Source organism: Lepeophtheirus salmonis, chromosome 14 (assembly GCF_016086655.4).
Source record: "Lepeophtheirus salmonis chromosome 14, UVic_Lsal_1.4, whole genome shotgun sequence".
Taxonomy (NCBI): Eukaryota; Metazoa; Arthropoda; class Copepoda; order Siphonostomatoida; family Caligidae; genus Lepeophtheirus; species Lepeophtheirus salmonis.
The window spans coordinates 1,541,852-1,563,834 of NC_052144.2; the positions used below are offsets into that span (position 1 = coordinate 1,541,852).

The following is a 21,983-nucleotide window of genomic DNA, read 5'->3' on the forward strand; positions in this document are numbered from 1 at the left end:
TGGGATGTTATAAAAAGGCATTCCATAGCGTGTATTAATTACATGTGTGTAAATAATGTATGTATAATGTATATAATAAGTATGTAACTAATCTAAAAAATATTTATAATATTTATTTGAACTAATCTAATTTTGTAATTAAAATATCAAACTTTTTTTCATAGTAAATTATATATGTACTATAAGTATATACATCCAAAACTAATTAAAGCTCTAAGTATTTCAAAGTACCACTTTGATGTCATCTATAAATAGGGCTGCAAAAAAAATGAGAGTTTTTCGCTAGTGTCTTTAGAGAGCTATATCTTATGATTAATACATTGCATAAAAAAAGCTTAAAGTATGCTTAAAGATTAAGCTATGATATTATGGAAATTAACACCCACCCTACTCCGTATCTAAAAATGATATAAGCCGGATCTACTTTGACGTCAATCCTCAATTCTACTCAAATTTCAAATACCAATTTGAAAAATACCTTTTATATTACTATTTAATATAAATCATAGACTTCTAATAATATAAACATGTAAATTATATACTTTATACCTTATATTTTTTGCCTTACATTTGTAAGGAAGAAAAGAGTGTAAGGAGAAGGCGGGACTGAGACATATGGTACTATTAAATTAAGGGAAAATATTATAATTATATTTAAATTCATATTTATTTATTTTATTTTGTATTTTACATCATTCACACCAAAGATGGGTCAGAATACTTATTTCAGAAAGAGAGAAGTCAACACCACTACGTCCTATTTAATAATGAGCAAAAAAAAAAAAAAAAAAAAAAAAAAAAAAAAAAAAAGAGCACACGTAATAACCGTTTTCTTTTTCTAATTTCCTAAACTTAGTTTTTCCTTACAAAAATGTCAACTCTACTGATAGCACATTAACACCCGTTGTTTGTCCCGATTTAAAATGCGGCTGGCCTGTCTGTCTCGTAGATAATTTCCTTTTATCTTATTCAACTACTCGTCAAAACATGAGTATCTCCAGATATACAATTAATGAAACCCCTACATTTCATTATTCATTGGCGATCCTTCATCGATTGTAGCACTACACTGCGATAAAAAGATGCTAAAAGATTTTCATGGTTTCAACACTGATCTAAAGTTATGTAAAAAGTTCTGAACGCTTTTCGATAGAAGTGAGTTATATCCCACGATTAATGGATTGCATCAAAAAAATGCTAAAAATATTATTAAAGGTTAAGCGTACCCTTAAAAAATGTTCATATACAGTTTTGTGTTTGGTGAAGCCAATTGTGTGTTACAACATTCCAAAATGGAAGTAAAAAAAGAGAAAAATCGATACAGTGTACAATGCGAGGGTTCTAACGATTCTGTTCTGGTGATATGGACGTCGAAGATGAGGCACGCTCTGCTAGGCCAATCATTGAAAATGTCGATAAAATAATGGAAATTGTCAAGTTGTCGAGCTGGACAGGCATGTGAGTACTTATGCGATTTCCCAAGAACTGAAGATTAGCCAGAAAACCGTTTGGAACCATCTAAATCAGATGATCCTAACTGTATTAATTTTATTGTCAAAACAAAGCGAAGAAAAGCTCGGAACTTTTTTTTAATTCACCCATTATTTTAGCAGTTCTTCTGTCTATGTCACATGAAGGAAAACTTTTGGGAGTGTCAAGACAATGCACCAATAGATCTATTAGATACCTTGGAATTCACGGAAAGATTACTACCCTGGTGTGTAAAACCACTTTCAGTAGCAGGAGAATTAACAAAGTAGCTGCTAAGCTTATAGAGTACTAATTAAACAAAAATTTATTATTCCAAGCATGTAGTAAGTTTCAGTGTTCAAAAAATCCCTGGTTCCAACACTTCAAGGAAGTATAGGGTAACTTTAATAAAGAATATCCAAAAAATCTCACTTTTATTGGTGGAAGGAAAAAGATGATGGATAAAATTTTGAAACCAGAGCTGATCACTAAAAAATGGTAGAGCTCCCAAGATTCAATTCGGCGACAATCTTACTCGAGTTATTTAATAGAAGAAAAGAGATGGTAAAAAATTTATACTACCAAAGATGTTTTTATTCAGTCAGGAGATGAAATATGATTAGGATACAATGAAAATCCTGGATAGAATTAACACATTCCTTACTTTATTTTATAAGGAAATGTGGACGACTTCAGCGGTTTCTGTCAATGCCCTGTCAGTGACTTGAAATTTTACCGAGATAATATGTTGTTTTAAGAAAAAAGTTTAATAAATTAGCAAAAGTTGTCATTAAGAAAAGAAACTTAATAATTGCATGTGGTACTTGCTCCGTTCGTATTATTCGCCAATATTTTAGATGATGCTCAAAAGAGAAATATAGCCCTGAAATTATATTCGACTAAAATACTTGACCACTTCAAAATAAACTACCTCAATTTTCAAATTATATCTTGGTATTTCCATATACATTTTTAGTATCGCCTTTTGTGGACCTAGCTTTTTCATTACCTCCATGGTTCTCGTCAATTCCGATATTAGACAATAAAATATATAAAAATTATTATTCAAAAATAATGATAATTTAGTTTAATATCTTTTATGACATTCAATCGCCTGTTTCATCGATCCTTTTGGTCCAAAAACTATGAAAATTTACACTTTGAAAATATTTTCAGGCCATTTAGTCATGATATAGGACTTATTTAAATCCTTAAAAATGATTGTCGAGATTCTCACATATTCTCACTTAGTAAAAACGCGGAAACATAAAATTTCAAAATAGTATATTTTTGAATATCTCTAATACGACGTATACTTCTTATAAATTTTTAATAATAAAGAACCATATATTCATATTGAAATTACTTAATTTAAAATATTTGATATTTCCATCAATCAAAAATCTATTATCAATCAGATCCATTAACTAAACCAATGGAACTGAAACGTTATTAACTTTGTACGTATTATGTCTAGAATTGCTATCAATAAAATATAAATACGGAAGAAGTTGCTCTAAACAAATCATGCAACCTTGACTTTAATGTCTCGGTTCCCCATTTATTGTTGTTAATTAATAACAATTATGTGCATTAATTAGGTATTAATTGTTGGATATAATCCTATAAGCCAATTTAATAAGCCTTATCTGTCACTGATTAATTATTCCAATTTTTCCTCAAGGATATAAATGCTGTATTAATAAATGAATCAATTTTGAAAAGAAAAATTTGTCTGTTTATTCAAGAAACGTTGTAATGAATGTGGAACGCCTGATTTCTTTTTTGTGCTTGACAGGAGTGCAAAAGAATTTTCTCATATAAATAAATATTTACAGAAAATTAAAACTTTAACAGCTCATATCATAAATAACTATTATTTTTGTATTTATAGAAAGTTTACACATTAAGCAATTATTATTTCAATAACATGGAATATGCATTATATATATTTAATTTCACCAATTTACATAATGAATCACGTATATTATGTCAATCTAAGCCAATTTTAGCAAATGAGAGATAACAAATCAATTTCCTAACCAACAAACATTATTTTACAAATTGTCATTGTGTAATAATAACTTTTTTTATCAAAAATTTTGTCAATATATTTGCTAAAAATGTTGTTTTTGAAGCAATACGTTTAAAAATGGGGTTAAATTAATACTTTTTTGTGTCATTGAAATGATAAATGTTTAAACTTTCCATTTATAAAAATTAAATTATTTTCAGTTCAAGAGTCAATCTTTAGTATTTACTTTATTAAATAAGAAAATTATTTTTCATATTAGTCAAAACGACCGCAAGCCAAAAAGTACCATAATTAAATTCGTCATGCAGTGTTCTCCGGTTTATTTATAGACTATTTTGGGCTATTTACTTCATGTTTAGCTAGCTAGCTAGAAAAGAGAAGGAAAACAAATAAAATGTGCCATCTAGTGGCCTACTAACTACATAATTAATTATAAAACTTCCCACATTGTATTTATAAAGATATGTCATTATTATTCATCGACAAATTTTGTCGACTTTAGATTATCAAATGTATCTTAAAATTGAATTAGGAACTTGGATTTTAAGTATTAAGATTATTTTATACTGCTACTCTTACTAATAGTACTAAGGTAACAGATGATGAATGGAATTTTTGCGATGTCATAAGTTATATTATCAAATCTGCAACGAGTTGAGCACGTTTCTCGCGTAAAGATAAAAAGTACTACATGCTCCGATTTCTCTTATTATTGTAAATATAACACGACGATATTTTCGCCTCTTCCAGAAATATACACTGTGTGACGTTATCAGCTGTTGATGCTTCTCCTTCTTTCTTCTCATCAGAGTACTGAACAACGTTGATTGGTTGAAACATAATTAGTTCCATTCAGGCTGTGAATAATTCTCGACAACTATTGGATAATAGTTCTACAGTTGGGAAGAATTGGCTCATTCCCAAGTGATTTAGGGATATTTTTTCTGTTTCTTTTCGAAGGAAAGGTTGTGAGATACAATGAATGTAAGGACGTGTTTTATTATAGAAAAACTGTCTCAGATAATTTAACAATGTTGGGAGTCTTTATTCGGGGTCTTTCTACGACCCCTTCCGTTGGTTTTAGGATGACGACCCCTATTGCAGGAGCGCCAATGAAGAGGAAAGCGAAACAAGATCCAGCAATTGTTCGTGCAAAGGAAGAAAAGCGTCGTAGGAGATTGGCCAAAGGTAATAACTAATGTAATAATCCAATGCACCCTTGAAATGAATGAATGAATCTAACTTGGTATTTAATTTTGTATCCCTTTGTAGCTCTTCGTCGAATGGAAAACCAATCTCGTATTGTTCGCCCCATCAATGAGTTGGAAGATGATAGCGATAAAGAAAGAACGAGCCGGGCGATTGCAGATGCGGAAGAGACAGAACGACGTGCTCTTTTGTTGAAGGAATGGAATCGTCATTGTACTCGATCCTATTTCAGAAACATGGATAATTTAAATACTATACTTCAAAGTCGTGAAGAAGCTCTTGAAGAACTCAAGTCTATATCTGAACCACTTTATATTTCGACCTTATCCTTAGACTCAGGTTTGACGAATATTCAATGGACTGGGCCTCCCTTAACTCCGCCTTTAGGGAAAGAACATTTAGTAGACGGAAAGTACACGGATATTACGAAGGAATATCAAGTGCACTATGATGATATGAAAGTGTTTATGGAGCAACTTGTTCAAAAAAAGCGTATTAGGAAGAAGAAAGACGAAGAGGAAGACGAGGACTAATTAGGCATTAGTAATTTTCAGTCATATTTTGAATGCTGTGTTTGAAATACATCATTAAATTCAGTTCTTTAAAAGTGTTTAAAACATTCTTATGTTGAGAGTCTTGTTTCTGTTTCAGATTTTCAGATGACCAGCACGAATCATGAAAATGAATTATTCCCACTTCATAAAGTGCATGACAGTCGACAAGATATAATTAATCAATGCTGTGATATCTTAAACTTTGAATGGCCTCGTAGTGAAACAATTCGTATTCGCTCCTTGACTAGCTCATGTGAAGAACTACCTACGTGTTTAGCTCTTGTACATTGGTTCTCGTCTGGCCCATCCGTGCTCGGACATGCAAAAGTCGCATATATTCCATCCAATGAACGTGGAGTTTGGATTGAGTCCGTGGTTATTCATCCAGATCTTCGGGGCAAGGGATGGGGCAAATACTTAATGCTTAAAGTGGAGGAGTATTGTGTAAATAAATTGGGTGCGAATGCCGCCTATCTCTGTACCATTGACAAGCAACCCTTTTACTCTCGAATTGGTTATACTTTTTGTGATCCAGTCATTTCTTATGGTGGAAACATGAGATTAATTCAAAATTTAGCTCCATTGAACAATTCGCCAATCAATAGGAAACCTGTGAATTTTAGTAGAGAATCACATGCTTTAGAACCCTCTCCTATTCATGCCATCAAAGATGTGATCGAAAGGCAAATTGACAGCATATCAAATCATAAATATTCAGATATTGATATTGCCAAAACATGTGCTCAAAATTTTAGTCATCCAAAATTAACTAGTCCACCAAAATTAGACGCTCCGCCACGTCGTCTTCCTTCAGGTAGCAAAAGTCTGTCTGTCCTATCTAAAGAGACTAGAATATGTCTTAATAGAGATTATATGAAGAAAAGGATATCTACTCGTTAACGATAGACTATTATCTTAACTACATAAGTGCCGTGAATGACGAATTGAATTGTTTTATTACCTAATTAAAGAGTGCTGACTGACTGAATGAAAAATACTAAGTTATTATACTTATTCAACATTACTTGGTTATACTTCTATTTTTATGCTAATTGTTCTCTGTTTGCATGTACATATATATATATATACTCTTCTATCATTTGTTACAATCATAATAACTTTGAATATTTATATAAACCTTATTCATTAGCACATTATCTTTCATGCCAATTAAAAATATCTTATACATTGCAGATTTGAATCATGATCTGTCTGCAGAGATTTATATCTCGCAGCTTGTCCTCCGACATCAATTCCTTAGCCAATGCAGTTCTTAAGAAAAATCCTATAATTAAATCCTCTCAAACTATTATTCATGGAATAAAACGCTTGAAAGAAATGGAACCTAATAGTGATATGTGGATCAACTCTGTTGTGCTTTCTCCTTCCATCATCGATTTTAAGACACAGGAGCTTCAAGATGTCCTATCTACGTTCGAATTATTTGATATTTCTCGAAAATCTACTTGGAATATCCTAGGGAGTCAGCCAGAAATAATAGAAATTCCAGATTCCACTCTAAGAAAGAAATTGAATCAAGTTGAAGGATTTAGTAGATCTATTAAGATGGACTTTGATACCCTAATAACAACATATCCAATGATATTGTTCCTTGAATCTGATGATATAGGCAATAGAGTAGGACTTTTATCCGAATATTTTACGAAGCCTCAAATATCAGAACTATTTTTAAACTCTCCTTTAATTATGTTTGATGAGTGGCATGTTATTGAATCTCGCATCAATTACTTATTCGATGTTATGTATGTTCATGTGAACGATATTTTGGAAGCCCCTGGTGTTTTTATGATTGAATCCCATGCGCTATCACAGAGATATGAATTTTTAAAGAGAGCTGGGCTCTACCGGCAACCTGATCCTAAAGGAATAGATGAGGGTCTCCACGCCTTTCCCCCTCTAAAGAAAATTATCGATGGATCAGATGAAGAATTTGTAGCAAAAGTTGTTGGTAATGGCATATCCGTGGAGGAATATGACACTTTTAAACAAATTCTCAATGGTGAAGAAGACAAACATTTTGCACATTTTGATTCTGTTGGTTTTGAAGATTTGGACTATGTAGAAGATCAGTTAGAAGATAAAAAGTTTCTTGAAAACACAAAAAAGATCAGAAGAAAGAAATGATACTATTTCAGTAAATAATTTAATAAAGCAGTTTATTTCTATATTCGAATATGTCGTCCTGCCTTCATGTGTACAATAGGTTTTTCGGAGTGAATCTTTTTAAAAATGGTCGACAAGCAAATTCCACACGTGATTGAGATGCGTACCTTTTCGCATTTGAAATTATGCATTTAATCCATGGTATATATGAAGAAATTCGAGTGTACCATTTAGGAATGTTGAGACCACATCCTAGTCCTCCACTCACTATACCAGCCAATGATTGTATCTCATCATTCTTCACATATAATGGTCCTCCACTGTCACCTTCGCATGGCCCCTAATTTGAATATATATATATATATACAGAGGATTAAAGAATGCTAATAAAACGAATGGCTTAACTTACAGAATAAACTCCACTTGTTTCATTTCTTTGGCCCATTGTGCAAACCAATTGCTCATTGATCCCATTGATTAAGGCTCGTTTGAGTCGAGTTTGGTAATTAATGTGGCTACTACTGTTATGACTAAGAAAATCGGCACAATCTCTATTGCTAATGATATTGTTAAAACTTTGCAGAAGGATATCACTTGTCACTTTGTCCTCTGTAAAGCCATAGCCTTGGGAAATGGCTTCCTGTCCCACCAATGTGTCTTCTGTGCGTCCTAAACAACTAGGGGAATCTCCATAAGTGTCATAGTCAAATTTTATTCTACGACCCAATTCGATCACGGCTATATCATTATATAGGGAAGGTAATTGGAATGATGGATAGATGAATATTCTCTTCATTTCAATTTCTTCGGTATGATTTGTATCATCGCGGATAATCATGGAGTTAATGCGTGAGAGAGTGCTTCCTCTTTTTTTAATGAAATTTGATAATGAAGCGATTAATATCGGAAAAAAGCTCTTTGTATCTTACCTGAAGTTAATGTAGCAGTGGGCTGCACTGATGATGAATCTATCAGAAATCGTTGTTGCGGCACATATTATTCTTCTATTCGAATTTTCTTCTTCGGTTTTGTAATAAAAAAACCTAAAAGCCATTTTATGATAAGAGTGCAATTACTTAAACTTAAAGTTGACTAATAATTATATTTATTTACTCTCCAGAATCCTGTAATTCTGGCAAATCCCTTTTCTTTCTTGATTCGAATATATCCCTTATAATGTCGTCATCGTCTATGTTAGTTTGCAATTTGTCGTTATCTTTCGTGGGTACGTCTGAGGATCTCTTTAATTTGGATCTTCCACAAACTATGATACTTGTAAATTAATATAATTTATTAATATATTCAACTACCTACTTACAAAACTTTGAGTGTTCCAAATTTGAATACTCCCTTCCATTAACTAATTGCTCCTCATTATTACGAACTTAATGTTACAATCAATTAGAAAGATAATTTTTATAATATTCAATTAAAAGATAGCAAATTTACTTGAGCGAAAGCCGCAGACTCCACAGGATTCTCGACAGTTGATGGACATAAACTCAGGTGAATCAACACAGTGACCCTTTCTGGACCAATAATCGCATTTATCAAATTCATCGACACAACCTTTGTTTCCACATATACCACATGATTTCATACAGCTCTTAATCATGAAGGAAAATGAGTGGTGAGTTACATTCGTACATGAAGATGGAAATTTTGAAGCCCAGTCGGAGCATTCAGGAACATAATCGTCACAATCATATTTATTTATTGCACTCGTACGCACATTGAGGTTGGATCTGGGTTTATTTTCATCTTCACAACATACTGCATAATTTGTTTCACCGGGATACCAACCACAAATTGGAGGTGGGGAATCTCTATTTTCTAAGAAATGGCATTCTGTTGCAGTAACACATTTTTCAGTTCCTTGGCATCCGTGCGATTCAAAAGATTCTACGACGAGTTCATATGGCTCAAATACAGTGGTGTAGTCATAATCATAATCAGGTTGTTCAGATTCTTCGTCAATGGGGAATAAAATTTTTTGATGGGAAGTTGGACAACAAATCTTAATTTAGGAAAGGAATATGAATTTAAATTCTTAGTAAAATCAACCTGTGCAGAGTACTCACAACAACTGAGGATCCATAATGATTGAGAATAAATGGTGGAAATTCATTGAATCTATCCAGTGATTCGCAGTCCTCTAACAGTTTTCGGAACCTAAACAAATAGTTTGATTGTTTTTGTCATTTATTTAAGTATAAAAACAATTTGTATAATACCAGAGTGTCCCAATGATGATGGAAGAGAACAAAATGCTACTCCTGGCCCAAAACCAACGTTAGAGCCACTTTCTTTTTGCTCATTATCTGCTTGTAGAACACCAAGACATAAGCAAACTGAAGATATAACAGATAAAAACTTATACATGTAGCGTGACATGTCTCCTCAAGGAATGGTTTACAGACAATCAAGAAACAAAGCCTAAGACGAAGTATTAAAAACAAAAACTTGAATTTGTGTGCTCTTAAAAGGAGATGAATATAATGTATTTAATAAAATTTGGTCCAAGGGGGATAAATTAACTTTAATCATGCTTGTATTTCTTCCAGAATAAGAATATATAAATGGAATTACCCAGATGAAAATCAAAATTCCACACATAGAAATAAGGTAAAACCTGCATCATAATTACATTTTGTGCTGAGAAAACAAGTTATATGTATCTGTAATGTAGGTGATGCTATAATATTGTATTATATTTTATAACTAATTCAACGACAGAGGGGATTTCCTTACATACAACAATATGCGTAATTCCCAAAATTAAGGATTTTTTTTTTTTTTTGCAAAATACATGCAACGTACATAAGATATGATTTCGTGTTATATATTCATTATAATTTACAGTTAATTATAATTAATTAATATGTGGGCTCATATATTATTAGGTCATAATAATATTGATCTAACTTATAATTTATATTATTACTTAGGGAAAACGGGGGTAGATGTAACACTTCCTTGATTGCTTAAATCCTTCGAGATGTTTGGGATTTACCAGGTGGTCCATTGAAATCTGAACACTTACTAATTCAATAAGTAATAAAGGTTGATTGATTGAAATTAATTCAAATTTCGGTTTATTAAAGCATAAACAATTAGTTACAAAATAAAACAGACCTGAGGATCCATTCAAGAGATCTTGGGGGTTCACACCAGTCTGTCCAAGGAGCTATAAAAAAAAGTGGGTGAAAAGAGCCTTGTGAGACCGACAATGAAAGAAACCCATCTCTGCCGTTGTAAGACTCTTATTTGACACTTTTGGCCCCTCTATTGCCCTGATGCCAACATCCTTGACTACACATTTTAGGTGTATGTCGAAGGGAAGACCTAAAGTGTCCATCATCCAAACACCGAGGATCTTAAAGCAACTGTCAGCCAGCACTGGGACGCCATGATAGAGGAATTCATCCGAAGTAGTGCCAGGCTTTCTGTCCCCACATGGAAGCCATCATTGGCTCTAAGGGCGGCTTTATTAATGATTAAGCTCAGACACACATTTATTTATAATCTTTATTTTCATAAAATTCTATTATTCAATAATAAGTTATATCTTGTTGAAGTTTAAAATTCAAAGTGTTCAGATTTTAATGGACTACTCCGTATATCAAATTTTTACATAAAATTGAAAATTTTTCTACATACTAAAAGCCAAACTAATTGTGTAATATTAATAAATAATAAGTCATTAACAGGGGATAAGCGTATTAACAAAATATTTGTCAGAGATATCCTAAGTCTAGTAAATATAAAATAATAAAAGACGCATGTGTGGTTAGACCTATTCAAAAATATACTTTCTTGAATTTTGATATTTCCGCATTTTTTCCCATCCTTTCAGGTGTGAGAGGCTCGAAATCATTTTTTAGTGATCTAGACCTGTCCTATAGCCTGCTTCATCGTCCTTAAAGCTTTTCTTAAATGACATTTTGATGATTTTACTTACTTTTGGACAACAAATATAGATAAAACACACCAATGAACGCCAAAAAATACATTTATCTAAAATATAACCATTTATTATCTAAGTATCAAAATTAGCCAGTGAAATGAAGGTAAAGAGAAACATCTAGGTGCACGGACCGCAGTACTAAAATTGTATACCCCATCTATAAATGTTATTTTCTCTTATATCAACCCATTTTTTCCGGAAAAGTTATCAATATTTTCGAAAGATTATACACTTACCTCAATTTCTTATTTGAAAACAATTTTTCTGATACCAATTTGAAAATCAGAATGATATACATTTTATATAATATTTCATTATTCGTCTCAATGACGTCACCAGAAATAGCAAAGAGAGAGCTAGATTTATTTAATAAATCTGCTGTGCATTATCCAGCCATTTTCTTGTTGCCTAACTTGTTTCCAGTAACATTGAAGAATACTGCTCATTACGCTTCATTAAATAAGCTACAATCAGCTGATACAAGAAAGGAAGGAGAAAAGATACAACAAGGACTTTTGCTAGAATTAATCCGCGTTCGATCCACAATTCTACTCTAAGTCCAACAATGACTTACAATTATAACTCCGTAACAAATTTGAACAATGAATTGACATATTTCTTTATCATTTATTATTTTTGATAATTAACGAAGTTAGGGGTGTTCGCAGGTGTTTTTTTTTTTTTGGGGGGGGGTACTTGGTTTTTTTCAATATTTTGACCGTTTTTTCGTTCATTGTGTTTTTCCCTGAGCGCTAATTTTTCCAAAATTATACACACTACCTATGACATGACTCATGTTCAATTAAAAAGCGTATAAAATGAGTACTTTTTTTACAATTGTGAAGCGTCAAACGTTCCTAGCCAGGTACGGTTAGAGTTTATATCACATAATAATTTCAATGTGAATAAATTGGACACTAATAATAAATTTTGTTATTATCAAACTTTTTTAAGGTGTGTATTTTCTAATATAGTATCATTTTTTAATACGAAGAGATAATCCCATTATTTGGATTTATTCTTTTCTGGTGAACTCGTTTATTGTCCATTCCATAAAGCTAGTTTTTCTGGTATATTATTTATATATATGTAAGAGTCGCAAACAAACGATTGCTTTGCTATTATTCAGCAGATATAACTTACATATTTGTTTCAACATTTTCCTTTTCGCTCTAATCTTGATAAAATCTAGTGATGTGTCACGAGCAAAGCTCGTTAAATGGTACTCGAGTTTTATGAAGTAAACAAAAACTCGGCTCCTGTACCTAAAAGGTGAGTATTTACTCGTAACTCATCAAAACTTGGTATTTTTCCATGATTGACTTCTTTTCTCTATAAAATTTAGAATAAATGTTTTCCCACAGGTAGCACTTTGTAGAAGTATGCTGATTGTACTCATAGGTCCCGTCCCAACGGCAACGTTTTCGAAACGATTCTGCATTTAGTTTTTCGGATTCAAGTTCAAGTACGATTTGTGACAAACATACATTATTTGCAATAGCTTGCTATAATCCAACTGATTGGTTTAATAAAAATAGGTGTGTCAATATTTTTTTACAAAAAGTTTGGGAACCACTGTCTTAGGGGATTTGTACGTACGAGGTTTCGTGTACTATCATACAGTTAAGCCTTATAATTAGCTTGAGCTTGAACAAAGGTTTCTTAAGTTTTTGAACTTATGACTGCATGATATTTTAAGATCTTATATCTATTTAATATATAAAAATATAAGAAAATCGTATTTCAGTTTGGAAAATTCGTTAACAAAAAATAAAGATATATCTTCAAACGGTATCTCCACACAGGAAGTAGTTGGCCGTGTCTCCAAGGGAACCAATATATGAGTCTTCTGAGAGTGGCCAGCTACATGAGTGGCAAACTCGTCAACCGAGACGGTAGAGAGTCACAGACAGTCTTGGGCAAATGTAATATATTTCATATTACTAGTTACTTGCATTTGAAAGTAATACGTTTCTTTACAATATTACCTTCTGTGAAGAGTAATAAGTTACTTATTACCAGGTTTGTAGATCAGAGTTTTTCTGATTGGTGATCAATTGCGATATTATATCGCTGATCGCAGTCTTGCATCGGTCCTGATATTTTATATCCCTATATCACAACAGAAATACCGAAATAATTGCGATCCGATCAATTTGTACAAAATTACATATCATAGGATTGTACAAATTTGTACAAATGAATTGAAGTCAATAATCGAATTTATCTTTGAGTGCAGAATCCAAAACTGATTTTAGTTTTTTTCTCAGTCATTTGAATTTTGAAATATCTGGGATTATAGTAATTTGGTGCTATAATCATTCCTCCTGTCGTCCCTCGTGGAATTCGGAATCCGAATAGATGATCAAGTTAGAATCATCTTCCTTTGATTGCCTCGGTCTTCTTTTTACGTAGTATGGCGTCATGACATTTGGAGTGAAATCCGGAAAAAATATGACGATAATGTTGACCATTTCGTAGTACACACCCATAAAAAATGGGGGTACTACAAAATGGAACATCAATCCTTGGAGTTGCAAATTTTTAAGTAGATCTTTTTTTAAATTATACATTGAATATTGAAACAAATAGGGACAATAGATTGAACAATATATTTTTCTCTAATAATGATCTCACTTTCCTCATCCTTAATTGCTAATAGAAATATTAAAATCTAGCCATTTTTAGGAATATTAATTTCATATTACATGGATTGAATTCAAGTATCAGTATTTATCATTGACATCAAGTAGTATTCAATGCATATCTTCAGTCTTTTTTTATTCTTAAAGCCATTTGATGAAGTTTCATCAATATTTGAAATTGGTCTACTTTATGTAGTATAAATATTAACTTTGAGCCCCCACAATGACGTCTTCTTTAATGATGATATAATTTATGACATCAGTCAAAATGTTCTACAAACTTATTTCTCTTTTGCTCGGCAAAAGATCCAATTAACTATACATATATTGTGTTGAACCTGAAAACATGAGGTTGAGTGACGGAGCCTAGTTCAACTCCAGGTAGAAGTAGTAGGTTGCGTGAGCTGAGGGAATATTTATTTATATTTTGTTTACCAATTCCATGTTTATTTATTATTGTTGACATTTGAATTTAAATTAATTTTTCATCGAAAGGATCATCAGCATTCTCTATTATTCCGCATAGCAGGAAGAGATGCCTGGCGGCCGTAGCGATCATCGAGAAGGAGGAGATGTATCTTTAACAGATCCATCGTCCACAAACCCTGCTGGATTAAACGGGATATTGGAAACCCGTAAAGGAAAGGATTGGAAGCGAGTGACTCCCGCAAAGCTTTGTATCGCTCTTCTCATCCGAAACTACGAACACGAACTCCGCTCCGAGCTCACCACCACTCAACGCAGCTCTGTGGCTCTTACTATCCTAAAACTCATTCAAAGTTCCGAGTTCAGCTGCTCAACCCTAATTCTTAAGAACACTCTTCAATCCCTTCCCAAAGGTCTGGCTAATGAGTGGAGGCGAAGTTTGGCTTTAACCGTTGCGGATGGGGTTGGTGGACTCATTGATCTAAAGATATCATTAGAAAACGCGCTCTCAGATTCAAATGCCAACGCTCTACATCGATCCTCCGTTGTGGGGATATTCTTTAAAAAACTCATCCTTTATTTCGAGTCCCTCACCTTCTCTGAAGTCTCGCATCTCTTTGAAAACTTCAAACTCTACTACAATAAAGGCATGGAAATCGGGGGTCAGGAACCATCACAGCTCCTCCCAGAAAATGAGGATCCGGATGAAGAAAGTATTGAAGAAGAAGTGAATAACAAAACCACAGAATTATCGGAAGAGAATGAAGGTGAAGAAAGTCTACAGTCCGAACTATATATTGCAAGACAAGTAGAACTCTTATCCAGCGTAGAATATAAAGCGGATCCTCCTAGAGTAATGCAAGAAAAGATTTCACAGATTTTAAAAGAAGATCCAACACTTCTACCTCCAGCATATTTTCTCACCTACTTAAATTGTCTTCGATCCAAAGAGTATGCTGGGTCAATACAAGCGCTTCATATGGCATTTGCTCCGGATTTGAAATGTCCGTCCTCGTCAGAAGATATCAATAAAGAATTTCGTTACTCTGCACTTAATCTCTCCGCCTTACACTCACGTTTTCAGCATAAGGAAGAAGCCTTAAAAGCCCTAAGGGAAGCAATTACATTGGCACAAGATGCAAATGATCACGTGTGTCTACAACACGCCCTTTCATGGATGTATCGGATTCGAAAGAACGTTGATAAAGAAAAAATGATTCGTCGCTGTGTGACCAAAAGTGGGGAATTAAATCTTAGTTATCTTGTAAGTCTTGGGATTCAATCTTTGAGTCAGCTCTATCATCATAAGTCAATTCCTCCATCCACTGTCATGGAAGTCCTTACCAAGAGTGACGTACTGAATTGTCAACACTCCATTATTGAGTTAATAACCTCTAGCTATGCTCAAAAATCTGCTTTTTGGACTCTCTATGGAAAGACGAGGATGTCGTTCACGGTTTCAATTTTGCTTCTTAATTTGGATACGTCAGATCCTACTAGAGAAGGACTCTATGTGATGTCAGAATCATATGTTTTAGCATTATGTAACGTAGCTCGGTATCTGCACGATCATGGCCATGGGAAAGCTGCAGATAAAGTGATTGATTTGGCCAAGTAGGATCCATCTCCTTTATCCCTCTATCTACTCATTAATAAATGCACTTTATTTATTTCAGATCTTATTTTAAAAACTTCACATCCCCTCTTAGATTGATATGGCACTCCACTCAACTCAATATTCAATTTCAACGCTATTTACACCGGACTAATTGGGTAGCAGCGGATAATTTGATATATGAGCTATCCACAGTGGATGCCATAGAGCCTCTCTTTTTGCAATTACAACTCTATATAGAAAAAGGAGACCCTGAAATGGCTTTAGATAAGAGGGATGAAATTATGGAGCTTATCAAAATTGTTGAGTTAACTCCATCTGATGAGGTCAGGTTTTTAGTTCATCAAGCTGAGCTATGTTGTTTGGTGGAGAGTTTTTCAAGTAATTGATTACTATCCTATGATTATGTATGTGTGTTCATACTTAATTAATATATGTGATTCTTAGGTGCCATTTCACCATTAACAAACGCATTGACATTTTGCAAGAAATATCATATGGAATTGATGGAGTCTATTGTTTGCTTGCACCTCGCGCATGTTCAGGTATTTGCATGTAACTTCACGCATATTACATGGGCCAGTGTTTCATTTTTCCCAACTCAATATGAAATTATCTTTAAAATTTATTTATTTTTGCCCTTACAGACAATAAATGGCCTTTCTTAACAATTTTTTTTTGTTAATATTTATCGAATGACGTTTTTTTTAAAGAAGAATGTTTTGTTTGAACGACTTTTAAAAAAGAAAGCACTTTATTGCCCCTTTTGATTAACTTTGTCCATAATTCAATTAATTAGGGTTTTTTTTTATTATAGAAAAACTCATTTCTATTTCTTAGGAAGCCCTTACAAAGAGTCGATTCTAACATTTTTAAACTCTTTGACTGGCATCCCATATTTTTTTCCCAACTCTAATCACCCGTGTGACTGACCCTTTATAATACTTAATTAATAATAGTACTCATTTTAGTTGCAACTAGGAATGCCTATAAAATCTCTAGAGGCTGCGGAAGAAAATCTACCCACTATTTTGAGTCACGGAACCTTGTACGATTCTTCACGCGCGTATTTATTGATAGCCAAGGCCCGAGTAGCTTGCTCTCCACCCAATTCAGAGAGCAGAAAAGATGATTTATTAAAAGCGATCGATGCATTAAGGCATGCATTAATTGGTTTTAAGAAAATGCAGTGTTTTCAAAGAATGAAGGACGTTTATTACATGATGGTAGGTTTTTTAAATTTATTTTACTTAATATATTCATATAGTGTTGAATCAGTCCTTAGTTTGGACTGAAGACTGCGGTTCAGTCCTGCATATCATTCCTAATACTAATAAAGTTTGACTGACAGTCTTAAGGACCGGTCTCAAGCACTAATATGACCGATCCTAAGAATTGACTGGACCAAATAAATAAAGACTAACCCAATATTATATACATATATATACCAATATTTCATGGACATATTTCAGTCAATTATTTAGGCTTTGTATTCCAATTTGGGGATGAGTTAATTTATTCATGGATTTTAGCTATAGTTTATAACATTGCTCTTTCAAATAAAAATATCTGTCAATTTCACATTTTTGTATTGTGAGGATCAATTTTTGTTACTTTAAGTCGTACAATTTGCGACACACTCAAAGGGTTTATGAGTAGTAGGATCGTTAGACCCTTTTTGGGGTGCTTGAATCCCCCTCCCCACCCATTTTTTTATTTTATTTAATCATATCTTATATATACTGGGCGTAGAAAAAGTAATGATACCTTCTAAAAATATAGTTTTTAATAGGTCTTATTCATTAAATCTTAAAGTTCAGATTAATTTTGTATAGCTTAGATTCTAAGCCTTTTATTGATGTACATGTTGGAAACAAAAGTTCTGTATATGTCGCAATAGAGGCAAGAAGAGACATCATAGGCAATTTAATCCTTGCCGGGAGGAACAACTGGGACATTATGAAGGCCTTAAATGTCAAGTCTATCGGATCAGATATCGTTTGGCTGATTGGAACAACCTTAAGGACAAATCCCAGAGGGAAGACCCACAAAAGTGAAGCCTGAAGACATCATGGAGGCCTTTCAGGTCAACCCAATGATGAAGATGTCAGAGTACACCAAGAAGAAGAAGGTGCATCTGTCTACTGTGTTCAAGGTCATCTGAAAGGCTGAAGGAAGGTCACTTAGAAGAATTGAGAGGCCACTCCGTTCCCAGCATCAAAAAGAACTTCGTCATCTGCGATATCAACAACACTTGAATGATAGAAAGCACAACAGCAACTGGATAGTTTTTTCTCTGATGAAATACCTTTACCGTTGATCTCGTCTACAACAAGTAAAATGATTCGGTGGTATACTTTGGCAAGGGTGACAATAGCCTCAGGACTGTCTCCAAGACCAAACATCCAGCCTCTGTTATGATATTGGGGGGCTGTGGCATCAACTGGAAAGAAACAAAACCTCCAGTTTTGTTTCCTGTTGGATACTGGTTATCCCCGGCCGACTACTTGATGCTGTTATAGGTAAATGTGGTCCTATAATCACCAAGACCATGAAGAAGTCCACCAAGGCTAAGTACGTATTTCAGCAGGACGGGTTTCCCGACACATACTGCTAATATTATACAAAGTGGATGGATAGTAACATAAACTTCTGGTCCAAGAACCTTTGCCCCCTCCTTCCAGAAGAGCTCAGATCTGAATCCACTAGATTACTCCACTTAGTGGCAAGTTGAGAAGAAGGCCTGCAAAGTCTGCCACCGAATAATGATGCCCTGAAGACCTCTGATTATGAAAAAGGTTTATGTGTGCGAGAGGTGCTGAAGGCGGTTGGAGGCTGTCATTGAGGCTGATGGTGGTCAGATTCATAATTAATGTGCATTGTTACAGTAAAAAATATTAAAAAAAAAATTCCAATGTACAACATGATCCTGATCAATTGTGAGTATTTTAATGACTACTTAGAGGCAGGTCTCAGTACTTTTTCTACACCCGGTATTTATAAGTCTGTTTTTGGTGCTATCAGACGTGGAATCCAAAATGGTCGACAAATCAGTCTAAAATCTAGCAGGGAAACGTAACAAATAACAAAAAATTGTCCCTAAGATATATTTTTGGACCTCCGAGATCATTAAAAGCCTGCCTTTAAGCGAAATAAAACTCCTTCTCTCTTTCTATATCTCTCTCTGTCTCTCCCCTCTTATCTTCTCTCTTTGTACCTTCATTCCTTGTTTCTATTCCCCGCTGCTACGCAGACACCCTCTACTAGTATATATTTATATAATTTTTTGAAGAACACAATATAGAGTTGAATCGGTCTATATAAGCTAAAAAAGATTGAAGTCCTTTTGTCCATTCCTAATAAAATTGTCAGTGCTAGGACTGGTCCTTATCGGTCTTTTATGGAAACTGCTGAACTTACATAGTTATTACTAACAACGTCATTTGAGTCGTTGAAGTTTCATCATATTAAATCATAACCTCTTTCAAAGATAAAATATATCTGAAGTTAAATGTAGGAAGTGTGTGACTAAAACGTACTATTATACGTTCTAGTCATTATCATTCTAGTTATCATTCATTATTTTCTTAGCTCACGTCTTTATTTTTATTGCATCACACAATTTTTCCTCAAAAAAAAAAAAAAAAAAAAAAAAAGGCCGAAATCATCTGGTAGTTAGCCAAATAAGTCAATCGTACCAACTGTTATTTATATTTTATATACTCACAAACTATCACTGCATATTATTTCTTCACATTTTTAAAAATTAATTACATATTGTTAAAATCTACATAGTATTTTATTCCATACTCTATTATAATATTGCTTAGTAATATTTGATTAAAAGAGTAGTTATGAGTCGTTCTTATATTACTTCTATGAATAAATTTTGGCTATTTCTTCATAGAAATAAATAAATGCCTAATATATATATTATATTAACGACGAGGGATCAAAAAGAAATTATATTCCTGTTCCTTTGGAAACACAGTCCTAGGACTGATACTACTCTAAAGAACACAAATGCAATTCACACTCAATTTTGAGAACAATCATTCTAGCTTGCTTTTATGTTGACGGGCCACAAATCCCCCCCCCCTCTCTAATATCTTACGTGAGTAAATTCAAAAACATTTTTTATTTTTACATGCCTCTCTTTACATACAAAGATAATTATTCTTATGAAGGGGTTATAAATGAATAAACAGATAGGAAATACATACACAGATTATTATACATAGATATAAACTAATAAAATTATTCTTCCCCCCTTCTTTTCTTAGGCACGTTTACATCATGCCTTAAATCAGGTTCAAGAACGAAATCAAGCCTCTGCAGAGTTTAAACTCATTGGTGAAACGGAGTCCACAAATTTAAGTTCCAAGTTGGCAATCATGCTGTGATATGAGGGTGTACATTTTTGTTTCTTATCGAAAAAGGTGTTATATGCATATTCATGTAAGAATGAACTAATTAATTCATTAATTACTACTATAAAAAACGAATAAAAAATATTGTAAAAACAAATTTGAAAATAATAAAAACCCTTTCCATAATTAATTAAGGATGGATCATCCTGCGTTGTGGGAGATCTTAATCATTATTTAGTATGTGGTTTCATATTTTGTCCATTTGTATTGGTGTTGAGACTCGGTCCAGCACATAATTTTTTTTTCTGGTTTGTTCTTAAGTGATTTTTCGGTCGGTTTTCGGACGTATATTCAATTAGGTCATGTAAAAAGTTCTGAGTGTTTGTCGCTAGATATCTTTAGTGTGCTATAACTCACGATTAATACATTACGTCAAGACTTTTTTACTTCAACCATTATTTTAGATATTCTTGTGTCTAGGTAGTCCAGATATCCTGAAGTGTAACCAGCTCAACAAGAGAATGTCAAGACAGTGCACCAATTTTTTCATCTACACCAAAATAATTTATAGTTTAAAAAAATATTTCTTCATTTATTTGGGAGGGATGTACCCATCCAGCCCACTCCTTGCGGGAAGGATCTAGACCCGACTTTTCTGTAAAATCCGGGATAGGCCGAACTTTTTCAAAGTACCGAATTAGTTCGGTCCAACAAAAATCATAAGGGTCTAAGACCAGTCTAGTAAATTCAGTACCGAATCCCAACACTAATTTGTATATTGTGCACTTTACAGAGAGCTAAATTTTTAATTTCATTTTTTTTTACTTATTTATAGTTGATATTTTATCATAAAAATAAAACCTTTGTCAAAATCGTTTAATGGATTGGTACTGTTGTGTAAATATATGTATGTGTGTCTTAACGGTTAACCACATTTAATAGAGGGATATATTATGTACTTTGATTGAGAAGGAAGAGCAAATACTCCTTTTAAACGATCTCGAGAAGGAAGAAGAACGCAAATTGACCTATGAATGGATAATGTTCACATTGTAGTGATGTATATAGTTCTCGAGATTGGTCTTGCCCACAATACTAATCGTTGAGGGCTTTGTATCGGTATCGACGTAATACCGCTATTTAAAAAAGGAAATAACGTGTTGTGTGACCTTCACCTTTACAAATTTTATGTCTTCTTACTTTTAACATATATATAATTTCCCCAAAATCGAACCGTAACTTTTTTTGACAGCCTGCTTAAAAAAACATTTAGTGCGACCTTGACCTTTCAACATGACCTCTCAAAATTTATTGGTATCCTACTGTTAATATGCTCAACTTTTCTACAAAATTTCACCAAAATCGATTTGTAACTTTTTACCGTAATTCTGCTATTTTATAATAAATAACGTTGTGCTTCACCTTTACCATTCACCATGACCTCTCAAAATTTAGTAGTCTTTTTACTGTTAATATATACAACCTTCCTACAAAATTTCACTGAAATGGATTAGTAACTTTTCCCGTCATCCTCTTTATAAAAAAATATCATTTTGTGTGACCATAAC

At 33.3% G+C, this 21,983-nt stretch overlaps 5 protein-coding genes across 5 annotated transcripts; 4 read left to right on the forward strand and 1 right to left on the reverse strand.

The window, feature by feature from the left end:
- Positions 1-4,312: 4,312 nt before the first annotated feature.
- On the forward strand, positions 4,313-5,366 carry mRpL40 (mitochondrial ribosomal protein L40). The gene is made up of 2 exons (XM_040725640.2): positions 4,313-4,693; positions 4,778-5,366. The coding sequence occupies exons 1-2, from the start codon at positions 4,537-4,539 to the stop codon at positions 5,245-5,247; spliced, it is 627 nt and encodes a 208-aa protein (XP_040581574.1). The 5' UTR covers positions 4,313-4,536; the 3' UTR covers positions 5,248-5,366.
- Positions 5,367-5,373: 7 nt separating this feature from the next.
- Positions 5,374-7,809, forward strand: Naa80 (N-alpha-acetyltransferase 80). Its single transcript, XM_040725639.2, has one exon. The coding sequence runs from the start codon at positions 5,374-5,376 to the stop codon at positions 6,166-6,168; it is 795 nt and encodes a 264-aa protein (XP_040581573.1). The 3' UTR covers positions 6,169-7,809.
- Positions 6,472-7,413, forward strand: LOC139907229 (transcription termination factor 4, mitochondrial). Its single transcript, XM_071893494.1, has one exon. The coding sequence runs from the start codon at positions 6,472-6,474 to the stop codon at positions 7,411-7,413; it is 942 nt and encodes a 313-aa protein (XP_071749595.1).
- Positions 7,429-10,115, reverse strand: LOC121129931 (CLIP domain-containing serine protease C9). Its single transcript, XM_040725638.2, has 9 exons — positions 9,982-10,115; positions 9,627-9,828; positions 9,474-9,564; positions 8,842-9,409; positions 8,711-8,776; positions 8,506-8,656; positions 8,322-8,435; positions 7,802-8,258; positions 7,429-7,732 (listed from the first exon to the last, which is right to left on the reverse strand). The coding sequence occupies exons 4-9, from the start codon at positions 9,005-9,007 to the stop codon at positions 7,478-7,480; spliced, it is 1,209 nt and encodes a 402-aa protein (XP_040581572.1). The 5' UTR covers positions 9,008-9,409; positions 9,474-9,564; positions 9,627-9,828; positions 9,982-10,115; the 3' UTR covers positions 7,429-7,477.
- Positions 10,116-14,394: 4,279 nt separating this feature from the next.
- Positions 14,395-20,605, forward strand: ida (anaphase promoting complex subunit 5 ida). The gene is made up of 5 exons (XM_040724909.2): positions 14,395-16,044; positions 16,107-16,426; positions 16,493-16,590; positions 17,017-17,271; positions 20,329-20,605. Exons 1-5 carry the CDS (start codon positions 14,540-14,542, stop codon positions 20,446-20,448), a joined length of 2,298 nt encoding a protein of 765 aa, XP_040580843.1. The 5' UTR covers positions 14,395-14,539; the 3' UTR covers positions 20,449-20,605.
- The last annotated feature ends 1,378 nt before the right edge of the window (positions 20,606-21,983 follow it).

Bases quoted from the DNA above. Each gene is read 5' to 3' on its own strand.
- mRpL40 (XM_040725640.2), top strand. From the start codon at position 4,537: ATGTTGGGAGTCTTTATTCGGGGTCTTTCTACGACCCCTTCCGTTGGT. The intron at 4,694-4,777 runs GTAATAACTAAT...ATCCCTTTGTAG, and splicing joins TCGTAGGAGATTGGCCAAAG to CTCTTCGTCGAATGGAAAAC.
- Naa80 (XM_040725639.2), top strand. From the start codon at position 5,374: ATGACCAGCACGAATCATGAAAATGAATTATTCCCACTTCATAAAGTG.
- LOC139907229 (XM_071893494.1), top strand. From the start codon at position 6,472: ATGATCTGTCTGCAGAGATTTATATCTCGCAGCTTGTCCTCCGACATC.
- LOC121129931 (XM_040725638.2), bottom strand. From the start codon at position 9,007: ATGATTAAGAGCTGTATGAAATCATGTGGTATATGTGGAAACAAAGGT. The intron at 8,777-8,841 runs GTAAATTTGCTA...TGTAACATTAAG, and splicing joins AGTCTGCGGCTTTCGCTCAA to TTCGTAATAATGAGGAGCAA. The intron at 8,657-8,710 runs GTAAGTAGGTAG...CAAGTATCATAG, and splicing joins TTTGGAACACTCAAAGTTTT to TTTGTGGAAGATCCAAATTA.
- ida (XM_040724909.2), top strand. From the start codon at position 14,540: ATGCCTGGCGGCCGTAGCGATCATCGAGAAGGAGGAGATGTATCTTTA. The intron at 16,045-16,106 runs GTAGGATCCATC...TATTTATTTCAG, and splicing joins AAAGTGATTGATTTGGCCAA to ATCTTATTTTAAAAACTTCA. The intron at 16,591-17,016 runs GTATTTGCATGT...TACTCATTTTAG, and splicing joins TGCACCTCGCGCATGTTCAG to TTGCAACTAGGAATGCCTAT.